The sequence below is a fragment of the Danio aesculapii genome, chromosome 1 (genome assembly GCF_903798145.1).
Source record: "Danio aesculapii chromosome 1, fDanAes4.1, whole genome shotgun sequence".
NCBI lineage: Eukaryota > Metazoa > Chordata > Actinopteri > Cypriniformes > Danionidae > Danio > Danio aesculapii.
Genome location: NC_079435.1, coordinates 39,976,958 through 40,003,013, shown reverse-complemented (window position 1 = coordinate 40,003,013; position 26,056 = coordinate 39,976,958). Strand labels below are relative to the sequence as shown.

Genomic DNA, 26,056 nt, shown 5'->3' with positions numbered 1-26,056 from the left:
GCAATGCAGTAATTGACAATGCTGTAAAATGATTTGCCTTACAAGTGAATTTGGAAAAATTTTAATTATGAGATTTTGAAAGGCAGAGAGACATTTTATTTATTTTAAGAAATTCTGGATGGTGCGTTGGAAGGGGTATGTCTATTTGAAACACGATGAAACCCCTTATCTATAAAACAAACTATATATAGACAATGTTTCATAATCTACATAGTCTACATTCATAAGCAGAATGTGAATTTCTTCTCTGAAATTAGAAGCAGTAGTTTAACTCATAGTAAAACCTATTTGGTTTAAGCTACCTCAGTGTTGTATCTCCAACTTGTACACGTAACATGATGCAGTACAGAACTCTTGACTTGTTTATCTGCACTTCTTCTTTAACAAGATGATGATAATGCCAAAATGCCAAACTACTTTTTTTTCCTTCACTTTCGTCAATTGGTGAAGTTTGTTCTCGCCGCTGTCGCCACTGGCTTGCATGGTTCGGGATTTGTGGAGCTGTGCATCGATGGATTTTCTCTTCAGTGTTTGGACTTTCAGCAGAGAAAATTAAACCACATTGAACTGAACTAAACTGAACTTCAACTCTGAAAACTGGACTGACAGTTTTAATTTACTAGAACTTCTATGTTTATATGCTTTGACACAATCTACATTGTAAAAGCGCTATATAAATAAACATGGATTGAATTGAAAACTGCAGAAATCATAGTAATAGCTCCATCTGTATACTTTCTCCCTTGGATGTACTGTACCATTTCTTATACAATAGTTAGGTACAATATCAAGTGTCACAGAATTAAGACAGGCTGAGTCTGTATAAATTAGCATGTATTAATTTATTGTACAGGCTAACCTTGATTCAAAAACAACTACTAGCTACAATCTTAATTCAAGATAGAAAAGGGCCAGTCCAAACTGTGTATTTCCTTCTAGATTTTCCTTTTCATAATGTGGTACATTTTTGGGCAGTATAGACTAGAGTAGTTTATTTATCCCTTTTCTGTGCATGAGCCCCAGAACAGACTTGGTTGTGTGACACAAGTTGTAAACTACCAATCTAAAGTACTGTTGCAAGCAATATTGTGAAAAGAATGCCAAGATATAGAGTATGTTTTTGTCAACACTGCTCTATTTAATCCATCCTTGTATTGTATGCATGTGCTGAGTTAAGCAGGTGAGAGTATCTGGCACATTAAGTTGAACTGTTTTACTTGCTGTGTTTGTACAAGCCTGCAAATCCGATTATTAACAGCAATATTTCCAGCAGCCTCGCAACCCTGCTGACTGTTAAAATTAAGCATTATTTGCGATTCGTTCATAAAGTGGTCAGCATAAAAATAGAGTGAATGAACACAAATGCAATTTTAATACCAAGTGGAAACTTGGAAACGAGGAGAAGGAAAAGAGAAGGAAAAGACAAATGTGCAAAGTCAGAATTCTTGGAATGCAGATTGAATAGTATACAATTAAGCATGTCTTAGACCAGTGTTAATAATTTTAAGTTTAACAATGATAATTTTTCATCATGATTTATGATAAACACATTTCTACTGATGAAAACTAGACGAAAACTAAATAAACATTAAGTAACAATAACTAATAAACAATGCACATCTATTTTTGATCTTTAATGGAAAAGCTATATTTCAATATTTAATTAAATTACAATAAATTAAACCAAATATATTTTAGTCAACTAAATCTAGAGTAAATTTAGTTGACTGAATCTAGACTACAACTAAAATGATTCAGAAGACTAAAATAACAATGGAATGGAAAAATGTATGGAATTTTATTCAAAAGACTAAGACTAAAACTAAATCAAAATTTGCTGTCAAAATTAACACTGTCTCAGACACACACTCAATCAAAGCAGTAATCTCTATTCTAGTCAGTCACTATTTATAGCTTGGATTAGAACACCTTAATCCCTCATTTCATAGCCATTGATAGTGTGGAGTAGACACACACAGAAATATGATAAATAAACCAAAGTAGACGTAAAATAAAACACATTCATCAATCTACGTCAAAAAGGAAAGCTCAATATTTAATCAAAAATATAATTAAAATGTAGATATTTTCTCTGATGCTGCTTTGAATGCATTTGTTTTGCAAAAAATGTGAACTAAATAAAATGGAGTTGAAATCAAATGACCTGAAATTTTCTAACTAGTGTCTTGAATGCAACCACTGCACATCTAAGCAACCTACAAATACAAACAGCTAATATAAACATTCTCTTTTATCCATAATTGTGTCAAATATCCAAGCCTGTCAACACTTTCTCAATGTACAAACATACACACAAAAAAACACATAAAGATGTGCAGAAAGTTAGCGTTCGGTGCTAGTGATGGTCTGTCAGCAGATTTTAGCTGAATGACGTCTGCTGATTATAACTGATATGACCGCATTGAGATGGATAATATTATGTAATGCTCTCACTACCTCTCTCCCCTCTGCTTTAATCTATCCTTGTCCTTCTGCCAGTGGTCGTTCTGTCTGTTTCTCTGTAATCTGTCTGGATCTGCCTCATTATTTCATCTCAACTTCCATCAGTATCATTCCCATACAGATGTCGCCCATCCCTAATTTCCATTTATATTAACAGAATAATATTCATAGACTTCTATTTTTGCTTAAAAACCTTCGTATTAGCTGTTGTATCAAATTAAATATACTCCATGTGATCAAATAAAAGGTTTTTATACATACAAACAATCCTCTGTGACAAGATGATAATGCCATAATGCCAAACTACTGTAGAAATCATAGTAATAGCTCCATCTGTATACATCTCCCTTGCATGTACTGTACCATTTCATATACAGTAGTTGGGTACAATATCATGTATTACAGCATAAACGCAGGCTGTTTCTGTATAAATAAGCATGTATCAGTTTATTGCATAGGCTAACCTTGATTCCAAAACTACTACTAACTACAATCTTAATGCAAGATAGTGTATTTCCTTCTAGATTTTGAATCCAGACATAATCTGGTAATTTTTGGAGAAGTATAGAATAGATAGTTTATTTCTCCTCTTTCTATCTGCTTAAAAACATTCTTATTGGTTTTTGTATCAAATTAAACATCATCCATGTGATCAAATAATCAATTAAAAGTTTTTTTATACATACAAATGATCACCAACAATATGTTTATCTAGACTTCTGCGATTTCCGCCTTCCCTTCTCTTTCCTTTTCTCTTCCTTGTTAACACACTGTTAGGATTCCATTCCTAAGTGGAACAATGGGTGGTTTGCTCACCATGTAACTGGAAAGGAAGGAAAGCTAGGCCGACTGTAGTCATCTTAGCCGACTCTCACTCTGTCGTTCTCACAAACACAGACATACCTTAATTTCAAACACACTTTACAGGATACACTCATAACAATGAGAGCTGAGTGTCTGAGTGTGCTGCTTGATGACCACCAATATGTTTCACTTAACTGTTTGTGCACCCAGTCTATGTAAACTACGGGAGTCAAAAACCTGATTCCTAAACTGCGTTTTCTGCACCCACAAAACTGTTAGCTACTCTTGATGCTTCTAGCATTTCCACCGTGCAAAACGCTAATCTCTAAAACCTGCTAGTTTTAAATCAGTGGCTTGAAGCAGAAAGCGCGAGTATGTCTGCGGGCTAGAGGTATTAGTTAGTCGAGTAAAGGAGGTCGAGCCTTCTCATTTATAGCTCCTAAACTCTGGAATAGCCTTCCTGATAAAGTCCGAGGCTCAGACACACTCTCCCAATTCAAAACTAGATTAAAGACCTATCTGTTCAGTAAAGCATACACTTAGTGCACCACTTAGGGGGCTTCCACACAGGTGTCGCTGTCGCCACTGGCTTGCATGGTTCGGGATCTGTAGAGCTGCGCATCGTTGGATTTGCTCTTCAGTATTTGGACTCTCAGTAGTGATTAATAAACCACACTGAACTGAGCTCAACTGAACTGAACTTAAACACTACAAACTGAACTACACTGTTCCTATTTACTGTGACCTTTTATGTGAAGCTGCTTTGACACAATCTACATTGTATAAGCGCTATACAAATAAAGGTGAATTGAATTGAATATTATAAAGTTGATGATGACAACATTGCCATAGCAAACTGTGATATATGTAAACTTAGGATTGCCTGCCGGGTATTTTAAGTTGAGGTCCTATTTGTTTTTATTAGTTTTTTTAGATATATTTACTGTTGCACTAAAGTCCAAAAGTGAAGAATTTGTGTTATTTATTACTTGATTGTTCAAGCTACCTCACAGAAGAGCTCTGTTTGGTATTCAGAGTTGTCAAATGTTAAAATAAGGTGAATTAAATAAAAAATAAGGAAAATCCTGGATCTGTTTCTTCGCTCTTCTTTATTTTATTTTTTATGCGTTATAGAAGTATTTCATTATCGGTAGATACTCAAAATCAAATGACTCGGACTCGGACTTGAGGCCAAAAAAAACCTGATCAGGACATCCCTAGCAAAATTCAATATGATGTCTAACCTGACTAGAATCTATAACTCATAATGTGTGTACAATTTATACTATGTTTACTTGCTTAATCTCTATTCGTCAGCTTTGTTCCTGATATATCAGGGGTCGCCACAGCAGAATGAACCAGCAGAATGTTTTATGCAGCGAGTGACCTTCTAGCTGCAACCCAGTACTGGGAAACACAGATACACTCTCTCATTCACACACACACTCACTCAGTGCGGCCAATTTTGTTCATAATTTTTGCTCATTTTAGTTCAAACTAGCGACCTTCTTGCTGTGAGGTGACAGTGATAACCACCGTGCCACCCTTATAATTTTTTAGCATTTGTTTTATTCAAATGTCTAAAAGATGCTGGATTAAATGTCATTGGATATAGATTATTCAGAATGTGAAAAGTTTATTCTCGTCCAGTGTGTGTGTTACAATCACCAACGATCTAGCAGTTACAAAACTAGCAGACCTACTAATCTGTCACAGAACTGGACTTCAAAACCCATCACACACCTCATACACACACCAGTTCCAGTTCTCTCCATGATTACACACACACAGCTGGAAATGAATCATAGACTTATTACATGGGCTATATATTCTCCTCACACACACACACACACACACACACACACACACACACACACACACACACACACACACACACACACACACACACACACACACTTATTGCTGAGTCCTATTGTATGTTTACCTGTAACATTACAAAGGGTTTTCTTTGTCTAATCTTACTGTTCCATCAGATATTTGCCTTGTTTCTTTGTTCTCTGCCTGTGACCATGACTAAGCTATTGGATTACCCTTGTAATTCTGTTTGTTCCTGTTTGACCATTCCCAACAAGCATTTTTAAAGATGTCTAAAGATAGTCGTCTTGGCTAACATAAGGCTAAATTTGGGCTGTCAGTAAAAATCTAATAGATGTTTAAGAATAAGCCAAAACTAGACTAGTCATTAAATAAAAATAAATAAATGACCGCACATCTAAAGTTTGTCTAATGTGTCTATTTGATGACTAGTCTAGTTTTGGGCTATTCTTGTATGTCTATTAGATTTTCACTGACAGCCCAAGTTTACCAGAAAGCCAGAAAACAAAGCCAATCTTGATGCCAAACCCCTTTTGTGGAAGAACACAGTCACGTTTACAACTATGACAATGATCACTTATCTGTGTCTTCATACCCCATACCCTATATAAAACGATGTTTACCTCACATTTACCCTATATAAAATGTTTACATCTCAGTCAGACAGCCACTATGATCAATGAAACCTGTAATCAAATCCAGGCCTTTTACTGTCAGATTGAAGATCTGGATACGCAAATAATTTGGCTTTAAAGTCATTGTAAAAAGGAAAAGTGACACTTGCCAATTATCAACAGAACATTCAGCACAAGTATTATGATGTAGGGCACAGTAAAAAAAGAACATTACTATCATAAAGCGTAACAAAATTACCATAACATAATAATCAAAGTAACACAAACCCGCAAGGTCTGTACGTAAAGACAATGTAGCTCTCCTCATCAGTCTTCTCAATGAAAGTCACACACGTCTGTTTCTCCCAGTGTCTCATTGCTTGCTTTAACATGGCCCTCTGACTTCCTGAAAAACACACATACAGATATCATTATGTGTAAATCACACGCATTGATGCTAAAAAGGCAAACACTTAGTCCTCTTACCGGTGAAGTTGCCTCCTATGACATAAGGGATGACTCCTCCAGGCCAGATCTTCTCAGCTCGGGACGTAGCAGCACGTGGGACTCGAGACTTTACATTTCTGACGCTGTTTACTCTTCTCACTCCAGTCTTCATACTCGACACATCTTTACTGCTGTTTACTGGCCACGACTCTACAACACATAGAGAGGGCATAGAAAAATGGGACACATCTTACATTAACATCAAAACTTATATGACTGCACTTTTACTTCATTTGCAGTTTTTCTCACTCAAACGAATATTGCGAATATTACTTGTATCACATCAAATACCCAACCCAGTAATGAGAGATGGGCTTAATTTATTACCTGAATAAACTGTTAAAGTTGGGGATTCTCCCGTATTTTACCATTCTATCCCATTTAAATATTTTTCCGTATTTTTAATCTTTATATCAAAAGTGAAAGTTGCAACAAAAAGCCAATCTCATATGTGATATAATTGCAAGAGCTTTTCAAAAGAATTATGCTTGCCTTTATTTTGGCTTGAAAGCATGAGGGGTGTCCTGTATTTTTACATTCCATTGTTGACAGGTATAAAAGTGTCTTTGGGCCCTATCATACACCCGGTGCAATAAGGTGCAAGACGTGTATAGCGTGATTTGTTGCTATTTTCAGACCAACGCTACCCCAATTTTCATGTTTTGCACCACGTTGTTTAAATAGCAAATACATTTGCACCACTTTGTGGACTCAGGGGTGTGCTAGTCTAAAAAGGAGGTGTGTTAAGACGCATTGTTGACACGTTGCTATTTTGAGAAACTGAAATAGACCACGCCATTGACCAACTAAAAGCTAAAACCAACTAAAACCAAGTCTAAAGTCCAGTGCAGAGTGTGTTAGTTATGCATCTATGTGGTCCAAATGCTTACACATTGCTTAATATACACAGAAAGTACAGCAATACAAATATCTTTACATATGAAAAAAATTATTTTCTACATAAATATAAAAACCACTACCTTCATGCTTTCTTCATGCTTAGATTTGTCTACCTGTCTGCTTATGGAGATGTATGCATCACCATATGGGGCATAAGAACAGGATGAGTGTTTGGATATAACTCAGTTGTTTGACCACAGTTTGTTATTATTGTCTATTTATTCGTTTGCTGGAAATTAGAGCTGAATTTAGAAATAGTTTTGAAACAAATCTTTGCGCTTAACAAACAAAATTAAATATGTAGGCTAATGGATGTCTTCAGAGCAGTGAGTTTTCACTCTTTCTGTACTCCATGAAAGTATAAGGGTAAAGTAGAGTAACAGTAAAGTAAAGCTGAATGGAGGAGGTTTGTTCTTTATCCTCGCACCTCAGATGGTCTGTTTAACTGTTTTCTCGCAATTGAAGCTAGGTTTTCTACTTACAAAGTCCACCATGTAAATAGCAAATGCACCATGGCATGACGCAACTGACTCTTAAAGGGAATGGGAGATGAGACACTGATTGGTTTAATGCACGTTATGCTCAAAACACACCAATAACTCATAAAATAGCTTAAGAAAATAAGCTCAACCCTATAAGACCATGTGCCGCAACTGACTCCTAAAGTGAATGGGAGATGAGACTCTGATTGGTTTATTCTCAAAACACACCTATAACTCATTAAGAGAATAAGCTCAACCCTGTTAGACCATGCACCGCGGTGCAGAGCATATTTTTCCATCCTTAAAATAGCAAAAGTAGATTGGGACATGCCCTTAGTGCTTTTGCACCATGTGCTTTAGACTTTAGACTAGATCATTAAAATAAAGCCCTTTGTGTTAATGTTTAATGATTTTAATGATTTAATGACAAAAACAGTTTTCATGTCTACTTTCTACTATTAACACAAGCCCGCAATGCTTTCCCTGCCTCTGAGTTAATCTGATTGGTCCACTGCTTTGAAACTGTCACTAAATAGTGGCACTGCACATAAAAGTTGAAATTCTTTTAACTTGACACAAAGTCTTAAAGATGTAATGCTAACTGTGTGGCTCTTCAGAAGACATAAGTGTCATGCACATATGTCAAGTGTGTATTTACATAGAAAACCAATGGTAATGTAGTGCAAAAACCTGTTCTATGTAAATGGCCACTTACTGATATTTTTTCTCTAAGTCTAAATGTTAAGCATACACATACAAGCTCTTAAGGAAATAAAATCCATATACTTTATATTATATGGCATTATATTATATATTCTATTATATTATATATTATAAATATATATTTTGGTGTAGTTTACTGGATAGAGACAGATGTGAATATGAGCTTGAAGATTAATTTAAGAGACAGAGTTTAGGTGGACAAAATGACTGGAAAAGTTTTCATACATCACAAATAGTTACACAGTCAAACATTTTTCCGGATGGCTACATTATGAATTATGAGTCAAAAAAATATGAGCTCCAAAATAAATTAAAAACAAATAAAATGAATTGAAATAAGCATCTGTTATAAAACTAAATCAATGAGATGCATATATAATATATGCTAAAACTTTTGTGCTAATGCTAAAAGTAAAGGATGAGGGCTATTTGAGTTTCTTTCTGATTGTGCTGTGGAGTACGTTAGACACCAAAGAAATATTTTCTGCACATGTGTAAAGTGTGAACTCACCAAAACCTAACCGTCGTATTCTGTCTAGCAACAGATATAACGAACCCCTCTTCTTAGTGGGCTCGTTTTCTCCTAAACCTCCTGAAAGAAAAAAAATATGCAAGAAAGTTAAAAGAATACTCCACTTTAGTCAACATAACCTAGTTAAATATACATACAGCTCACAAGATCCAAAAATCAGATGTATATCTGTTTAGTGGAGACACATTTATGCACTCAAATATACATGTTGTCACAAATCAGGGAGCTATCTAATCTGAGAAAATACATGAACTGACCACTGGTCCTTTAAATGCACTTTATATAGGCCATTATTACATTATAGATTACATGAACATTGTCAGTGAGCTGAGAAACGTGCATCACAGTCTCTCTGCCATTATCACACCAATTTTAACCGACTATCCTCACCTCACCTCATCCCCAATTGGGGATTTCACTCCCAGGGTTCTCAGTGAACATCTCTATTCACACGTCTCTTTTACTCTGCTATCTTCCCTGTGCATTTACTCTCTCTCTTTCTCTCTCTCTATGTCTGTCTCTCTGGAATTTCTCTGATGCGGACAGGAAAGTGAGGAACAAACAAAGCTCTGAATCCAAGACACAGGAAAAGACGGAGCTTTTGGATCAACATCTCACATGCACAACACTAGAAGGTATACAAGTGCCTTGCTCTTGTCCTCAACACAGCATCCTGAAAACTCTGGAAATATTCAAGGAGGACCTGTCCTGACTGGTTTAAACATGCATCAGTTTTCCTGCTCTTCCTGGTCCTGATGCAGTTTGCCCTTCTGCCCCGGTGGCACATCCTGTGACAAACCCAGTCAGAACGGAAAAGCAAAGGCAAGGCAAGGCAAGGCAAGGCAAGGCAAGTTTATTTATATAGCACATTTCATACACAGTGGCAATTCAAAGTGCTTTACATAAACAGGAATAAAAGAAACAATTATAAGAGAAATAAAAACAAACAGAATAAAAATAAAATAAAATAAAAGCTGATAAAATGTGTTATAAAAGAGTTAAAAAGAAGAGAAAAACATAGTAGTTCGATCTGTCGGACGTAGCACAGTGCTCATTCAGTAAAGGCACAGCTAAACAGATGTGTTTTCAGTCTTGATTTGAATGTGCCTAATGTTGGAGCACATCTGATCATTTCTGGAAGCTGATTCCAGCAGCGAGGGGCGTAGTAGCTGAAAGCCGATTCACCCTGCTTTGACTGAACTCTTGGGATTTCTAATCTATTTGATCCTAAAGATCTGAGTGATCTGTTAGGTTTGTATTCAGTGAGCATATCTATAATGTATTGAGGTCCTAGGCCATTTAGTGATTTATAGACCAGTAATAATACTTTAAAATCTATTCTAAATGTGACTGGGAGCCAGTGTAAAGACCTGAGGACAGGTGTGATGTGCTCTGATTTCCTGGTTCTGGTCAGAATTCTGGCCGCAGCGTTCTGGATGAGCTGCAACTGTCTGACTGTCTTTTTGGGAAGGCCAGTGAGGAGGCCATTACAGTAATCCACCCTGCTGCTGATAAAAGCATGAACAAGTTTCTCTAAGTCTTCACTGGAAACAAAGCATCTGACTCTTGCAATGTTTTTGAGATGATAGTATGCTGATTTACTAACTGCTTTGACATGACTATTGAAACTCAGATCTGACTCCAGAGTCACACCAAGATTCTTGACCTTATTTTTTGTTGTTTGACCCTTAGAGCCAAGGTACGCATTCACCTTGAGAACCTCATCTCTGTTCCCAAACGCAATGACTTCAGTTTTCTCTTTGTTTAACTGAAGAAAGTTTTGGCACATCCAATTGTTAATTTCATCAATACATTGGCAGAGGGTGTCAATGGGGCTGTAGTCATTAGGCAGTAAGGCTAGGTAGATCTGAGTGTCATCAGCATAGCTGTGGTAGGAGATTTGGTTCTTTCTCATTATTTGGCTCAGAGGGAGCATATAAAGGTTGAACAGGAGTGGTGCCAGAATCGAGCCTTGTGGGACTCCACATGTCATGGGTGTCCACCCTGACCTATGGTCACCTATACTGACATAGTATCCTCTCCCTTCAAGGTAAGATCTGAACCATTTGAGGACCGTCCCAGACAGCCCAACCCTGTTTTCCAGCCTATCCAGAAGTATGCTGTGATCGACAGTGTCAAATGCAGCACTGAGATCAAGCAGTACCAGCACTGTTAGTTTGCCTGAATCTGTATTTAGGCGGATGTCATTGATTATCTTTATAAGGGCGCTCTCTGTACTGTGATGTGGTCTGAAACCAGATTGAAAATTGTCCAAACACCCCTTGAAGTTTAAGAACTTGTTAACCTGGTTAAAAACAACTTTTTCAATGATTTTGCCAATGAAAGGGAGATTTGAGATGGGCCTGTAATTGCTCAATATGGTGTTATCTAGGTTGCTCTTCTTCAAGAGGGGTTTAACAACTGCAGTTTTAAGTGAGTTAGGAAAAATCCCCGAGAGAAGTGAAGCATTTACCACTTTTAGAAGATCCATTTCTAAGCAGGTAAATACCGTTTTAAAGAATGATGTGGGGAGCGTGTCGAGACTGCAGGTTGATGTTTTCATAATTTGCACGATCTCTTCTAAGATTTTGCCATTAATTGCCATGAAATCGGACATAATGTCTGATTTCTTAAGTTGTGGTTGAGCTAGTCTGACGTCGACACAATTTGGCTGATTGGATGAGCTGATTGCCTTTCTGATATTATTGATCTTGTCAGTAAAGAAATGAGCAAACTCATTACATTTGCTTTCAGAGAGTAGCTCACTGGGAATCCGACTGGGGGGGGTTGTGAGTTTCTCTATCGTTGCAAAGAGTTTACGAGCATTGTTTACGTTGCTGTTTATAAGGCTTGAAAAGAAAGTCTGCCTAGCAGTTTTTAGTTCCATATTAAAAGCACGAAGACTGTCTTTATAGATATTATAATGGATTACTAGTTTCGTCTTTCTCCACATACGCTCAGCTTTTCTGCACTGTCTTTTCGTCATTTGAATTCTTGGGGACCTAGTCCAGGAACCCCTTTGGCTGCTAGTTATCTTCTTGGCTTTAACAGGAGCAATGTCATCTATGACATTCTTAACTTTAGAGTTAAACAAATCAAGAAGAGAATCAACAGAGTCTGCAGATATACTTGGTGCTAGCGATATGGCCTTCATAAACTGCTCATTAGTGTTCTCATTTATGCATCTCTTTCTGACAGAGACAGATCTGTCTTTAATAGCTGGAGTGATCAATATATCAAAGAAAATACAGAAATGATCAGATAGTGCAACATCCTTAACAACAGTTGATGAAATGTGTAAACCCTTAGTTATAAGTAGATCAAGAGTGTGTCCACGATTGTGTGTGGGTCCTTGAACATGCTGAGTCAGATCAAAAGTGTTGAAAACAGTCATCAGTTCTTTTACAGCATTGATTTCTGGATTATCAATGTGAATATTAAATGAATATTAATATTAAAAATAGTAAAATAGTCAAATTCAGAGGTTACTATTGATAACAGCTCTGTAAAATCATCAATAAAAGCTGGAGAATATTTTGGAGGTCTGTAGATAATGATCAGTAAGGTACGTGGAGCACCTTTTAGTGCTATACTCAGATATTCAAAAGACAAAAAGTCACCAAATGACACTTGTTTACACTCATAGACATCTTTAAACAGGGCAGCAATGCCTCCACCTCTCCTATTGGCTCTGCAAACACTCAAAAAGTCAAAGTTTAAAGGAGCTGTTTCATTCAGAACTGCTGCGCTACAGCTGTCATCTAGCCAAGTTTCATTTAAAAGCATAAAATCAAGGCAATTTGAGCTGATAAAATCATTGACTAAAAGTGACTTATTGTTGAGTGATCGGATGTTTAAAAGTGCTAACTTAACAGTTTTAGCTGTTTCTGCTACAGTAGTCTCAGATTTATATTTAATAGACACAAGATTTGAGTGATTTGCTATACGGCCTGAACAAGTCTTCGGTTTTCTGTCACGTAATACAACACATATATGTGTAGAGAAAGCTACAGGCACACTGGGTTCCTGCTTGTTCTGTAAACATCTGATAAAGACACTGTTATCTAAGCAGGCACCCGAGACACATCATGGAGAGCAGTTTTGTTCACCAGCTGAGGATGGTGCGTTGTTGTTTGGGCCCTGGCGGTGGGGCAAATGTCGGAGGGCTCTTCCACGTGGGCTCAGAGGTGGTTGTGGAGCAGGCCGCTTTTTGGTTGGTAACTGGGGGCTTGCGGCGATGGAGTGTGAAAGTTTAGTTCCAGCATGCACCAGTTCCTCCATCTTTTTTGAGAAACCCAAGAGAGGCGAGCAAGGTGATAATGGGAACGTGTCTGGTGACAGAGGCTGTGGCTCTGGAGATTCTGGGTGCTGAAATATGTTTTCCTGGGTGTTTTCCTGAGGATCATTTTTTAGTGACGAGACATGATGCTGTTCTGATGCGTCACAGTCTGTCTGTGTTGAGCAGAGGGCCAGCGATAGTGTCTCTATCAACAGTGGGTGTTTTGGCTGCGTGGCGTTATCACTGTCCTTGGGTGATGCGTCAGCCCCAAGTCCACTCGGGAGCTGATTTGAGGTCCTGTGGTCATCTGGACATTTGCTGGGTGTGTATGTGCCATTTGGATTGAGGTCAGTGGCACATACAGCTGATGGATGATGGAGGGAGAAGAAGATATTGTCCTTTAGTACCTTTGCACCAAGTTTGTTTGGGTGAAGGCCGTCTGATGTCAACAGTTGTCTTTGGTTCCAGAAGAGATTGAAGTTGTCAATAAAATTCAGTCCTTTCCTGTTACATGCTTTCTGCAGCCATACATTTAGACCAAGCAGCCGTGAAAACATGTTTGTCCCTCTTGCAGGGAGTGGTCCACTGATGAACGGCTGAATTTTCACTCTTTCAACTGTTTCCAAGAGCTCACAGAAATCTCTCTTGAGCAGTTCTGACTGTTCCTTCCGAATATCATTCTTCCCCACATGGATGATAATCCGTTTTGCAGTCTTGTGCTTCTTCAGAATTTCCTCAAGTTCTTTGTTTACATCAGAAACTGTTGCATGAGGGAAGCAGTATGTCATTGTAGATTTGCTCCTAAAATTCCTGATTATTGAATCTCCTACAACTAGTGTTCTTATCTCAGGTGCGATCGGAGCAGAATGCCGCTGTCTAGTCGGCCTTGAGCCTCTGTTCCATGCAGAGTTAGCTGCTGAGTCATGCGATCTCTGTCTGACTGCATTTGGGGATTCTTCACCCATATTACTCAATACTTCATATCTGTTCTGAAGCTGTAATTGAGTCCGAGCTGTATTTGGGGTAGAGGACGCTAATGCGGCAGCGTATGATCTGACCCCGTGAGTACCCTTTGGTCTCGCACCTTGTTTATGCCAATGCTCATTTTCAACAGCTTTAATCTGTTTTTCAGTGCTCGGAATAGTGGTAGGAATAGATTTATGGGACTCACCGGCTATTTGCTGTGAGCGTCCACAATGACGCTGCAGTTCTGGTTGGATCGCAAGTAACTTTGTTTCAAGAACTGCAATCTTTTGTAGAAGTTTGTGGCAGTTTGTACAGCAGTGAGAATCTGAATTAATCCGATCCAGAGGCATTTTCACAGCCGTGTTTTCCCGTCTCAGGAATGTGAGCAGCTGATAGCTGGTAGCGGGAGGATTGTTTAGACGATAATTCCCCTCTTGTTAGTAAAGCTATATTCCAGAAAGTTTGTAGAATCGATGCTGATCATCAAGTTGTGTCGTTTGAGCACTGTGCTGATAGGCTCAAGTTAAAATTAGGGTTTAAGATATAAAAGCAAGTGAGCAGAGAGCGGAGCAGTAGGCAAAGACGTCCGAACAGTAGCGAAGCAGGAAGCAGAAAAAAAAACCCAAAGTTGAATCCTTATCGTCTGGCTGGTCTCACTTCCATCTTTGTGCTGCCAAAGGCTCAGGCAATGACAAAGGTAAGATCTGCTGACTATGCCACTACCCAGCAACTACTCTTAGTTGGCTTATAGTTTGCCAGCAGTCATTTCTAGGCCCAAACGGAATCTGTGCACGCAAACATCAGCAGATTTCCATAGATTTATTTAGCCCATCATTCAATTCAAGTCTATTTATTTACTTATGTAAATGTGTACAAATATATTTTAATTCAGTTTTAATCAATAATATTTCAGTAATATTATTGAATAATATGCAAATGTTTATAAAAGGTATATGCAGGAATCCTAAAGATAATTTCAATACCTTTTTAAGACTTTTTAAAGACCTTCTCTGAATTTTTTAAGTCCTCATCACCACTTCAAGTTCTAATCAGTATCAAACATTTAACTTTATAAACAGTTGTTATTAAACAGTTGTAGTTAAATAAATCAATGGAACACAACCATGCAACAGAACTCAGACAAGCTCGGAAGAAACAAAGTTTGAAAGAATAAATTACACGGCTGTATTCAGCAATAGGCTTCAGCCCCTGTTTAAATTCATCTTTCTCCAACCAGGAGAACGCAAACTTACATTTTCCCATCTTACCATCTGTTTCGCTCTATGGTTTCGCTACATGTGGAGAGCGTCACATCACCTCTCCAATGTTTGTGGCAAATTACGTGAAATCACCCAGACGGAGGAGCTTGGCCAGACGTGCCTCAGCCTGAACTAATGGCCTGGATCGAGCACGTCATTGTTAATACTAGGAGGAAAATAAATATATTTATGCTTATTTGGAGTCAAACACTTTGGAGAAAGCTTGAACAAAAATTAGGACCTCGTAAAAACGCGATTAAGACTTTTTAATACATTTTTGAGCCTTTATTTTTCTCATAATTAATTTATGAACTTTTAATACTTTTTAAGACCCCACAGACACCGCAGCATGTAAAGTAATATTTTCTGTTATTTATCAGATATATTATAAGAAAGAATAGCTTTGTTTACTAAACAAGTGGGTGTACTTGGATTTGCAGAAATTGTAAACATTTTGAAAAGTTATTACATATTTTAAGTTATTTTACTTCATTTATTCATTTTCTTTTCGGCTTAAGGCCCGTTCACACTGGGATGCTTATTGCTCGAGTTTTCCATCGACGTTTAACTTCATCGACGTTTGTGACTAAATAAAGGGCGCCATTGTGATCGTGCAGACGTAAAAGCGTAATTTTTTTAAGAAACGCCTCGTGCTTGTTTTTTTTTTTTGGTTTGACGCACCGCCTCCATCAATCAAAACCTTCTCCACCAATCAGTTCACGTGCACAGAGCTGCTGAAGTTACAATAAACAGCACTTGGAGGTGCTCAAGCGCAAAACTGTCAATGCGAGCGCACATTGAAAAAGTTGCCCAGAGGCGATATAAACATGGAGCTGCTTATTGCACTGGTGAACAATAATCATTTCTTCATCGCTAGAACTGGAGCTGCTACTTGAACCATCCATGCTTGTTCAAATTGACAATTACTTTAACAATAAGCGTGTCAACTTTCTGTCTTCTTCTTCTGTGTTACAAGAGGATGTCAGAAGCTTAAAGTTGTGTAGCGCCATCTAACTTCAAGGAGTGATTTTGCATACTCTTCTGCTCGACACCAGTGAAAATTGCTTGGGTTTGAATGCGGAAACACGTCCAGAAAAACGCTGACGATAAACGCAAATGAAAAGCTTCCCGGTGTGTACGAGCCTTTAGTCCCTCTAATAATCAGGGCTCGCCACAGCAGAATGAACCGCCAACTTATCCAGCATATGTTTTAGGCAGCGGATGCCCTTCCAGCTGCAACCCATCACTGGGAAACATCCATACACACTCATTCACACACATACACTAAGGACAATTTAGCTTACCCAATTCACCCATAGTGCATGTCTTTGGACTATGAGGGAAACTGGAGCAACTGGAGGAAACCCACACGAACACAGGGAGAACATGCAAACTCATCACAGAAATACAGAGCCAGGGGCTTGAACCAGCAACCTTCTTGCAGTGAGGCGATCGTGCTACCCACTGCACCACCGTGACGTTTTTATTTACTAAACTTCCAAAATCATATCCTACAAAATTCTGCTCAGAATTAGCAAAAACCACCCCCAGATTCTGTCTGGTCCTAGTCACTACACATACCAGTGTTTGTATCCTGTTTAATGCACTGGAAGTTTGCCCAAACAATGAGCTACTGGTAAAGACACATACAAACACACTCGTTTTGACTTTGGACCGTTTAGACATCAGCAAGGAAGGATTTTGTTAACAGTGTTTATTTTAACTAGCAAAGAAACAAACATTTGCAAACACACACACTTTTTCACTTCTCCTAGCACATAAGGAGCACACACACACACACACACACACACACACACACACACACACACACACACACACACACACACACACACAGTTGTTTGCTGATGGTGCAGTGGAGTAGAGACAGGAACATTTATCAAGCCTAATCACCTGAAGCTATAAAGTCCCAATATCCCCACACATTCTTCAGCTTCAATATGACTTTAATAACTTAAAATCACCCACAACCCACAACACAATCATGGACATCTATTCTATCCCTATGACAGCTCAAACTCAGAGAGATTACCTTAAATACACAATTCGCTGTGGCTAGTGCGTGTATGTATCTGTGTGTCAGCCTGCAGTTAAAACTGTGCAGATGCCAGAGATTCAGAAGTCCTGGAGGAAGATCTGACTTCAAACATGACATCAGGACAAGAAAAGAAAACACATGGGCGGCTTCAAGGACAAAGTCAAACAGAAGCTGAACCTTACTGTAGAAGAAGCCATTGTTTTTTTCTGCACTAGAAGCAGCCCTCAGCAGCTGTGAGGGTCAGCTTTAACCTCATCTACTGCACATCTGCTGCTGATCTCAGCTAAAAAACCATGCACATTAGAATCTCAAACTAAACTAAAGCCCTTTCATGCTTTACAATCCAGATTATGACAAATCTGAAAAACTGAAAACTCTGTTCGCTACTTGCCCTCGTGTCATTCCAAACACATAAAACATCCATTCATCTTCAGAACACAAATGAAGGTACTGTTAATATAATTGATTACGTGGCTGGAATACTTGATTCTGATTGGTCAGTCACAACAGTCCACAAAACAATGGATTAAATTAATAACAATACATCCAGTAACTACGAATCATCTTGACAATTGGTGAATATATTCATATATATATATATATATATATATATATATATTGCCTAAATTTAACATTTGCTATGTTTCCATCCAAAAATGCGAATGAACTTTATGCGCAAAACTGGATTATCGTATAAATGACTTGACAGACAGTCTTGATTCTGGAGGTCAATAATAATATAATAACACTAATACTTTTTTGACAATTATACTAAACTATTACAGCTTAGACCAATGTTTTGTGTCTAATAATTTACTTTTGTGGCATGTAGCCATGGAATAAGTCAGGTATTATTCTGTGATAACCACCAGCTGGATATACATTATGCCAGTCACACTTTACAATAAGGTTCATTAGTTAATGTTAATTAATGCATTTTACTAACATGAACAAACAATGAACAATACATTTACTATGTTATTTGTTCATGTTAGTTAACGTTAGTTAATGAAAATACGGTTGTTCATTGTTAGTTCATGTTAACTCACAGTGCATTAGCTAATGTTAACAAGCATGGACTTGGATGTTAATAAAGCATTAGTAAATGTTCAGTTATGAATAATAAATGTTGTACAAGTGTTGTTCATGATTAGTTTTTTTGCTGCATTTTGCAATTTTGTTAAACAAACTAACCAAACCACTATGCTGTAGTTGAACTTTAAAATTTGTGAAAATGTGACAAGTTAGACTTAATAGACTCATAAGTTACATAAATTTGTTTCTGAAAGAAGCTGAAAACATAAAAATTCAGTGGCCACATGATTTTTTAGATGCCAAAGTTCAAAACAAAAATGCTTGTTTACTTCCTACAATAGTCGACTTATGTAATAACCTATTAAGAATATTTTAAATACTGAGAATATTTAAAATACGTATAAATGTACGAATGCGAATAAACGCAGTCAGTCTTATGCCGAGTTCACGCTGCATAATTTTTCAAGTTGTTGGATCGCAGATGTTTTCACATTGCATGACTAGCTGGGGTATCATACAGTTGCAGCTGTGTTCACATTGTGCAACTGATCGGAGACTTACACACTGATGACTTTACTACACTGTAAAACCCAAAAAGTTAAGGAAACCATTTGAGAAACCATTTGAGGAAACCGATTGCAACAAACCGTTTAAGTTCAAAAATTAATCTTAATGTGTACTGTGAACTTATTCCATTTGAATACACGAAGCAATCTGAGTACACTAAAATCCAATAAATGAAGAGAACTCAAACCAACTGAGTACTGTAAAATCTAATAAGTTATGGCAACTTAAACCGTTTGAGGAAACCGATTGCTACAAACCATTTGAGTTAAAAAACTAAATCTATATGAGTACTGTGAACTTACTTCATTTAAGTTGAAGTAATGAGGTATTTAATAAACTCATTACCTTCAACACGGAGTTCAAAACTCTTTTCAACTGAGTAGAATTAACTTGCAGTAAATTTAGAGTTAACTACACTCATTTCATTTGATAAAGTTGACTGTTGGGTTTTACAGTATAGAAGAAGACTCTCCAACAACCGCATCAGGCTCACAAACTACTTTTCACTACAAAACACTATTGAGAACTGATAAGGAAATAATGCAAGATCCAAACTTTTCCCCAGCCTTTCAGGTCATCACCGGTGTGTTTTTCAGTCAGAACACTTTTTAAACAGAAAGTTTTCGAATCTCTGACATAGGTAACATATTTAGCGTGCCAAATATTTCACAAGCATTGGCAACGGTTCTCTGATTTATCAGTTTTGATCATTTACACTGTGTTGTGGTCACTTGCGTGAACGAAAACAGATCTACGTCAAATTTAAAGCATTTGTCTGCAATTTTCCAAAACCTGTCAGTGACTGAAAATCACGCCTAAAATCATACAGTCGGTATAAGTAACTTCTCATTATGATTTACTGAGTGAGTCTGATTTAAATTGCGTAATGTTAAGTGAATTTCACAAAACACAAAAAGAACTGGTTCATAATAGTCACATTTCTTTTGCAAATTATGGTCAATAGCTGTAATCTGGAGCCCTGAGATATCCAATGCGTCTTACCAGATGTGTGTCCTTGTCTCCCATGTGTTTGTTGCTTAAGGTCTATCGTCCCATCAATGTGAAACATTTTCAAGTCCTCATCATCCAAAGCAATGTCTCCCCAAAATACAGCTGGAAACAGAGAAGCGTATTATTAGAACACACAAGCACACACTTTTCAGCAGCAGAACAGATTGATGGTCTAAATGCTGGCAGACACATCTGAGACTCAGATCAGCGTGGTCTGAACTATTGACTGATGCTAATTTAGGTTTGCAGCATATGCAATCGATTGACATGTTAACATGAGAGGAAACATCTTTATCTGTCAACTTGCTCTGACTCTCAGATGCTGATTAAAAATGAACAGGCAGATATATACATCCGGCTGTAATCTCAACAACCCTGTACACATAATGTCCATATTGGATTTATCACACCATTCCTAAAGTTCAATCACTGAGATGACATCATCCATCCTTAAATTAGCATGTCGCCAAGGAGGTCATAGAGATGGCCATGCAAAAGGAGATAACATTGGGAACTTTGCCATTTGTGTGTGCAAGTAGTTTTGGCAGGCCATTCAACCTTGATATAAAACAATACACAATGAGGACTGTGCTTTAAACTATCTTGATTGTTCTATATTGGAATAAACTCTGCCCTTGTGCTCGCATGTGTGTGCACGTGTGCATATGTACACGTAATAGTGGACGGCACTTTCAGGCCTTCACTATTGTTTGGTAAGTGTATGTGCATGTGTGTACACAACCATCCATCTCCCACACAATCAATTTCTTAGACATTGTTCAGCCCGAACTCTTGATTGTGCTCTGTATCACTTTCATAATAAGCTGGAGTCTCCTGTGGATCACACCCTTCATAAAGAACTAATATTAGCACTGATTTAAACCCACTTCATTTATCTATCTCTCTGCTACATTCATTGTTATACAGTTTAACAATGAGTATATTTACATGGACACCAATACTCTGATTTAAATATGATTAGGCAATACTCTGATTAGGAGTCTACCATGTAAACAGCGATTTTTGATGAGATTAATAGGACGACTACAACAAAGTCATAATCGAACTAAACAGAAATCGAATTAAGACATGGAGTATTGCTATTTTAGTCGCATTATTAAAATGACAGACAAATGAGACTGGCTTTAGTCAAGAGAGCACATTTTTGGTGCTTGCAAAAAATGATGTCTATGCTGAGAATTCTGGAAGAAATTAGGTTTAGATGCAATAACCTCTAAATGTCGTCTGAAATTGTGTCCTAAAATGAGTTTTTTTTTCAGCCTGCTATGTTTATGTTCAGTTATTTCACATTTAAGGCAATGGAAATAATTTATTCATCACTATAAAAGTAAAATTATTTAGCCTACACACAGGAGTCTGAGAAAAATGCTAATTTTAGAAGAAAATATCAATGGCATTTAGATTAATTTGCATCTAAACTTTTCAAATGGACATTATGAAGTGCCTTGACTTATAAGTGAGTCATAAATAAAAAGTTAGTAAACAAAATGGGAGGTAGCCTGTTGCTTAAGAATTTGTATCTGCTGCCATCTGTTTGCACATACTGTATAGTGTGAGAAATGAACTGTAGTTGAACTTGCAAAATTAAAAACAAAATACATATGGTGCAATGATGAACATGAACCATTGTTCGTAAACGCCAGTGGAAACTATCGTTTAATTGTGACGTAATGACCTTAATCGAAATATGTGCTACAACATGTAAAACGGGAACATGAAAGTAACATTCAAAAAGCAACTCATATAAACACCTTAATCAAATTATCTTATGCAGATTAAGGCAAATAATTAGATTACTCATGTCCATGTAAGAAGAGTGAATTGTACTTATTATTATCCTATATAAACTATATTAGCATGCTATTACATTCACATATCATTTTTGGATTATTTCTTAAGTTACTTCATGTTAAACAATACTTTAAAAATAAGCTACCTGACAAAGGTCTTGTTGACTATCCAAGTTTTAGGAACAACAAAAAATAACTTGACTTCTAGTTGATCATTTGGTATCAGAAGTGGCTTATATGAAAGGCAAAGGCCTCTAGATTATGCTTATTTTACCAAAATAAAATATGATTATGCTTTGATTTATAATTATTTTACTAGGACATTAAGGTCTGACTTTGCTTAGACAAAAGTCTTGTCACTTAACAGATATAATGAATAGTATAGAATATAAAGTCATGGTGTAGTGGGAAAATAATCAATATTGCGTATGACTCCCATGAGCTTGGAGAACTGCATCCGTACATCTCTGCAATGACTCAAATAACTTATTAATAAAGTCATCCGGAATGGCAAAGAAAGCTTTCTTGCAGGACTCCCAGAGTTCATCAAGATTCTTTGGATTCATCTTTGATGCCTCCTCCTTTACCTTACTCCAGACATGCTCAATAATGTTCATCTCTGGTGACTGGCCTGGCCAATCCTGGACCACCATGGCCTTCTTTGCTTTCAGGAACTTTGATGTGGAGGCTGAAGTATGAGAAGGATTGCAAATGAAATGTAAGAAGCAGGACAAATGTCTCGATACCTCAGGCTGTTGATGTTGCCATCCACTCTGCAGATCTCTCACACGCCCCCATACTGAATGTAACCCCAAACCATGATTTTTCCTTCACCAAACTTGACTGATTTCTGTGAGAATCTTGGGTCCATGCGGGTTCCAATAGGTCTTCTGCAGGATTTGTGATGATTGGGATGCAGTTCAACAGATGATTCATCAGCTATCTAACTTCTGCCTCTTTTCCAAATGATCAACTAGAAGTCAAGTTATTATTTGTTGCTCTTACAACTGGGATCGACGACAAGACTTTTGTCAGGTAGTGTATGACTTATTATGAATACTTACACAATTTCTTTTAACAAATACTAAAATTGGTTACAAAAATGTGCAATAACAACAAGAAATTAAAGTTTATATGCAATTAAAAGCCTATATTTTCATCAGCATTAAAGTAAACAAGTCTATCCCACAGAGAGCTGTGCATATTTTCTGCTGAATTACATTACATTTACAAGCTCACAGGTCTCTAACAGCCCTCACAGAGAGACAAGAAAGCATAAACAAGGTGAACAGGGCTGAAAGTGCTTCTGACTTGACCGCAGAGGAAAAGGCTTTGTGTTGAATTTGTACATTGATTTGGGAAGTCTGGGAGTGAAGCCCAGTAATGCCTCAGCAATCACGAATTCGCTTAACATCAACTTAAGGTCTTTGACTGCACATCTTAACTTAGCACCAGTCAATAAATTCAGCCGTGATGGTCGATACACACAGAGCTGAGGCTGTACTGAATCAATCATCAATTGTCGCGGGGAAATCAAATAGGCTGGAGACTAATATGTGACCACTGGAGTGACATGGAATTGTTAACTTTGTGGTGTCTTATTCTGAATTATACTCATAGTATAACAGCTTTACTTTTGCGTAGAAGGAAACAAACAATGGTCTGCAGACTGTGGCATCTGGGTGGGAATAAAAATAGTTTTGGCGAATGTGAAATGTAATCTCAGCTCCAAGGTTATTGTAGCGAGGTTGGATGTGTGATTTAATCTGAGTGCAGTGATATCTGCAGATAAACGTGTGTATTAAAATGAGAGATTATCCTGGAGATCACACAACAGTTCCAAATGAGACTCTCCATGTTATCCTAGAAATGTCCAAGGCAACTAAGAGTTGATGGAGGGCATTAACTGCATTCAACTTGTCTCAGCAAGTACTGTACATAGAGACTCTGGGTAATAGTTTTTGCATTGCAAATTTTACTATTCGGTTACCACTTCAGACTCTAGTTTCTCAGCTCTATTCCAAAATCTGCCTACTTAAACAGCATTTTTGAGCATTATAAGCAGGACCCGATTTTTGCATAGGTATTCTAAATATGTTCCTTTTTGCTTGCATGTCTGGGGATGAATAAAACAAGTCTACTACAGTCTACCTACAATAGTAAAGGAAGCAAACCCCCTATGACAAAACAAATAAATATAACAAACAACAGAAAGATAATACATTTCCGAGTTTTTCCATGTTTTATAGGCGGCACAGTGGCTCAGTGGTTAGCACTGTGGCCTCACAGCAACAAGGTCGCTAGTTTGAGTCTCAGCTGGGCCAGTTGGCATTTCTGTGTGGAGTTTGCATGTTCTCCCTATGTTGGCGTGGGTTTCCTCCAGGTCCTCCGGTTTCCCCCAGAGTCCAAACACATGCACTATAGGTGAATTGAATAGTGTATGTGGGAGTGTGTGTTTGTGTGTGTGTGTGAATGAGTGTGTATGGGTGTTTCCCAGTTCTGGGTTGCAGTTAGAATGACATCCATTGCGTAAAACATATGCTGTAATAGTTGGCGGTTCATTCCACTGTGACGACCTCTGAAATAGAGATTAAGTCGAAGGAAAATTAATGATGATTTATCATCTATAAAAGGCACACTTTCTTTTTCTGACATACACACACATACAGTTGAAGTCAGAATTATTAGCCCCTCTTTGACTTCTTTTTTAAATATTTCGTAAATGATGTTTAACAGAGCAAGGAAATTTTCACAGTATGTCTGATAACACTTTTTCTTCTGGAGAAAGTCTTATTTGTTTTTTTTCGGCTAGAATAAAAGCACTTTTTAATTAAAAAAAAAACATTTTGAGGTCAAAATTATTAGCCCCTTTAAGCTATATTTTTTTCGATAGTCTACAGAACAAACCATCATTACACAATAACTTGCCTAATTACCCTAACCTGCCTAGTTAACCTAATTAACCTAGTTAAGCCTTTAAATGTCACTTTAAGCTGTATAGAAGTGTCTTGAAAAATATCTAGTAAAATATTATTTACTGTCATCATGGCAAAGATAAAATAAATCAGTTATTAGAAATGAGTTATTAAAACTATTATGTTTAGAAATGTGTTGAAAAAATCTTCTCTCCTTTAAACTGAAATTGGGGACAAAAATAAACAGGGGGCAAATAATTCAGGGGGGCTAACAATTCTGACTTCAGCTGTACACTACAGACAGGCCCTTGTGCACACAGAACATACAAACACACACAGAAACATGTTGTCAGTCCTTAAGGTATAACGTGACTGTTCTTGAAGCAGTTAAAGTTGATAGATCAATGGTCTCAAATTCAATTCCTAAAGTGCCACCACTCTGCATAGTTTAGCACCAACAACCTCCAACTCACACCTGCTTAATGGTCTATAATAGTCTTGAACACCTAGATTAGTAAATCAGCTGTGTTTGATTAGAGTTGAAGCAAAACTGCAGAGCTGCGGCCCTCCAGGAATCGAGTCTGAGACTTATGTAATAGATGCAAAGACTCAGGAAATACTTCACAAGTACTTCACTAATACTTCATTTCTCTCTCTCTTTTCATTAGACCGGGCATACACGGTTTGATTTTGAGCTGAATTCTGACTCGTGTGACTCTTCTTTCTATTGGGTTGAATTTCAGTTTTCTTCTGTATCATTTGTCATGAAGTGCACAAGGAAAGAAGAGGCGATTAAGCTCTCCTGATTGGATGATTTCACAATGTAAATTTTGGTCTGTCCTTGTGACGGCAGCATCCCTGTCAACCTAACATTATGGATAAAACATAAGGAAGGGTGATTATAAATACTTAGGCCCTACACGAAATTGTTTAAAGGGCACCTATGATGAAAATCATCTTTTGTAAGTTGTTTGGACAGAACCGTGTATAGGTATGGTGTGTCCACAGTCATATTGGGGTGATAGAAACACAATAAGTCTCTTTTTTTTAATTTCCTGACATAAAATAATCCCAGTGATTTTGAGGCCCACCACACTGTGATGTAGGAGTGTGGTTTACCCGCCCATTGAATTGATTGACAGCCACGTATTAACATGTCTCCGTAGTAATGCCTTTAATCATATTAACAAGACAGGACGTGCACAAAGCAACCGGGATTAAAGGATCTGTTCAGCTCTCTGTGATCATCAATCATCATTAAATGTGATCAAGAATGAGTTTTACAAGTTTAAAACA

At 37.4% G+C, this 26,056-nt stretch overlaps 1 protein-coding gene across 1 annotated transcript in view; it reads right to left on the bottom strand.

Moving 5' to 3' along the window:
• The window catches only part of tll1 (tolloid-like 1), a 97,456-nt gene that overhangs the window by 46,213 nt on the left and 25,187 nt on the right, over positions 1-26,056 (bottom strand). The window contains exons 3-6 of the mRNA XM_056460356.1: positions 20,026-20,136; positions 8,841-8,921; positions 6,204-6,374; positions 6,006-6,123 (exon numbers count right to left, since the gene is read on the bottom strand). Coding sequence (XP_056316331.1) covers positions 6,006-6,123; positions 6,204-6,374; positions 8,841-8,921; positions 20,026-20,136 — 481 coding nt within the window. The remainder of the gene's footprint in view (positions 1-6,005; positions 6,124-6,203; positions 6,375-8,840; positions 8,922-20,025; positions 20,137-26,056) is intronic.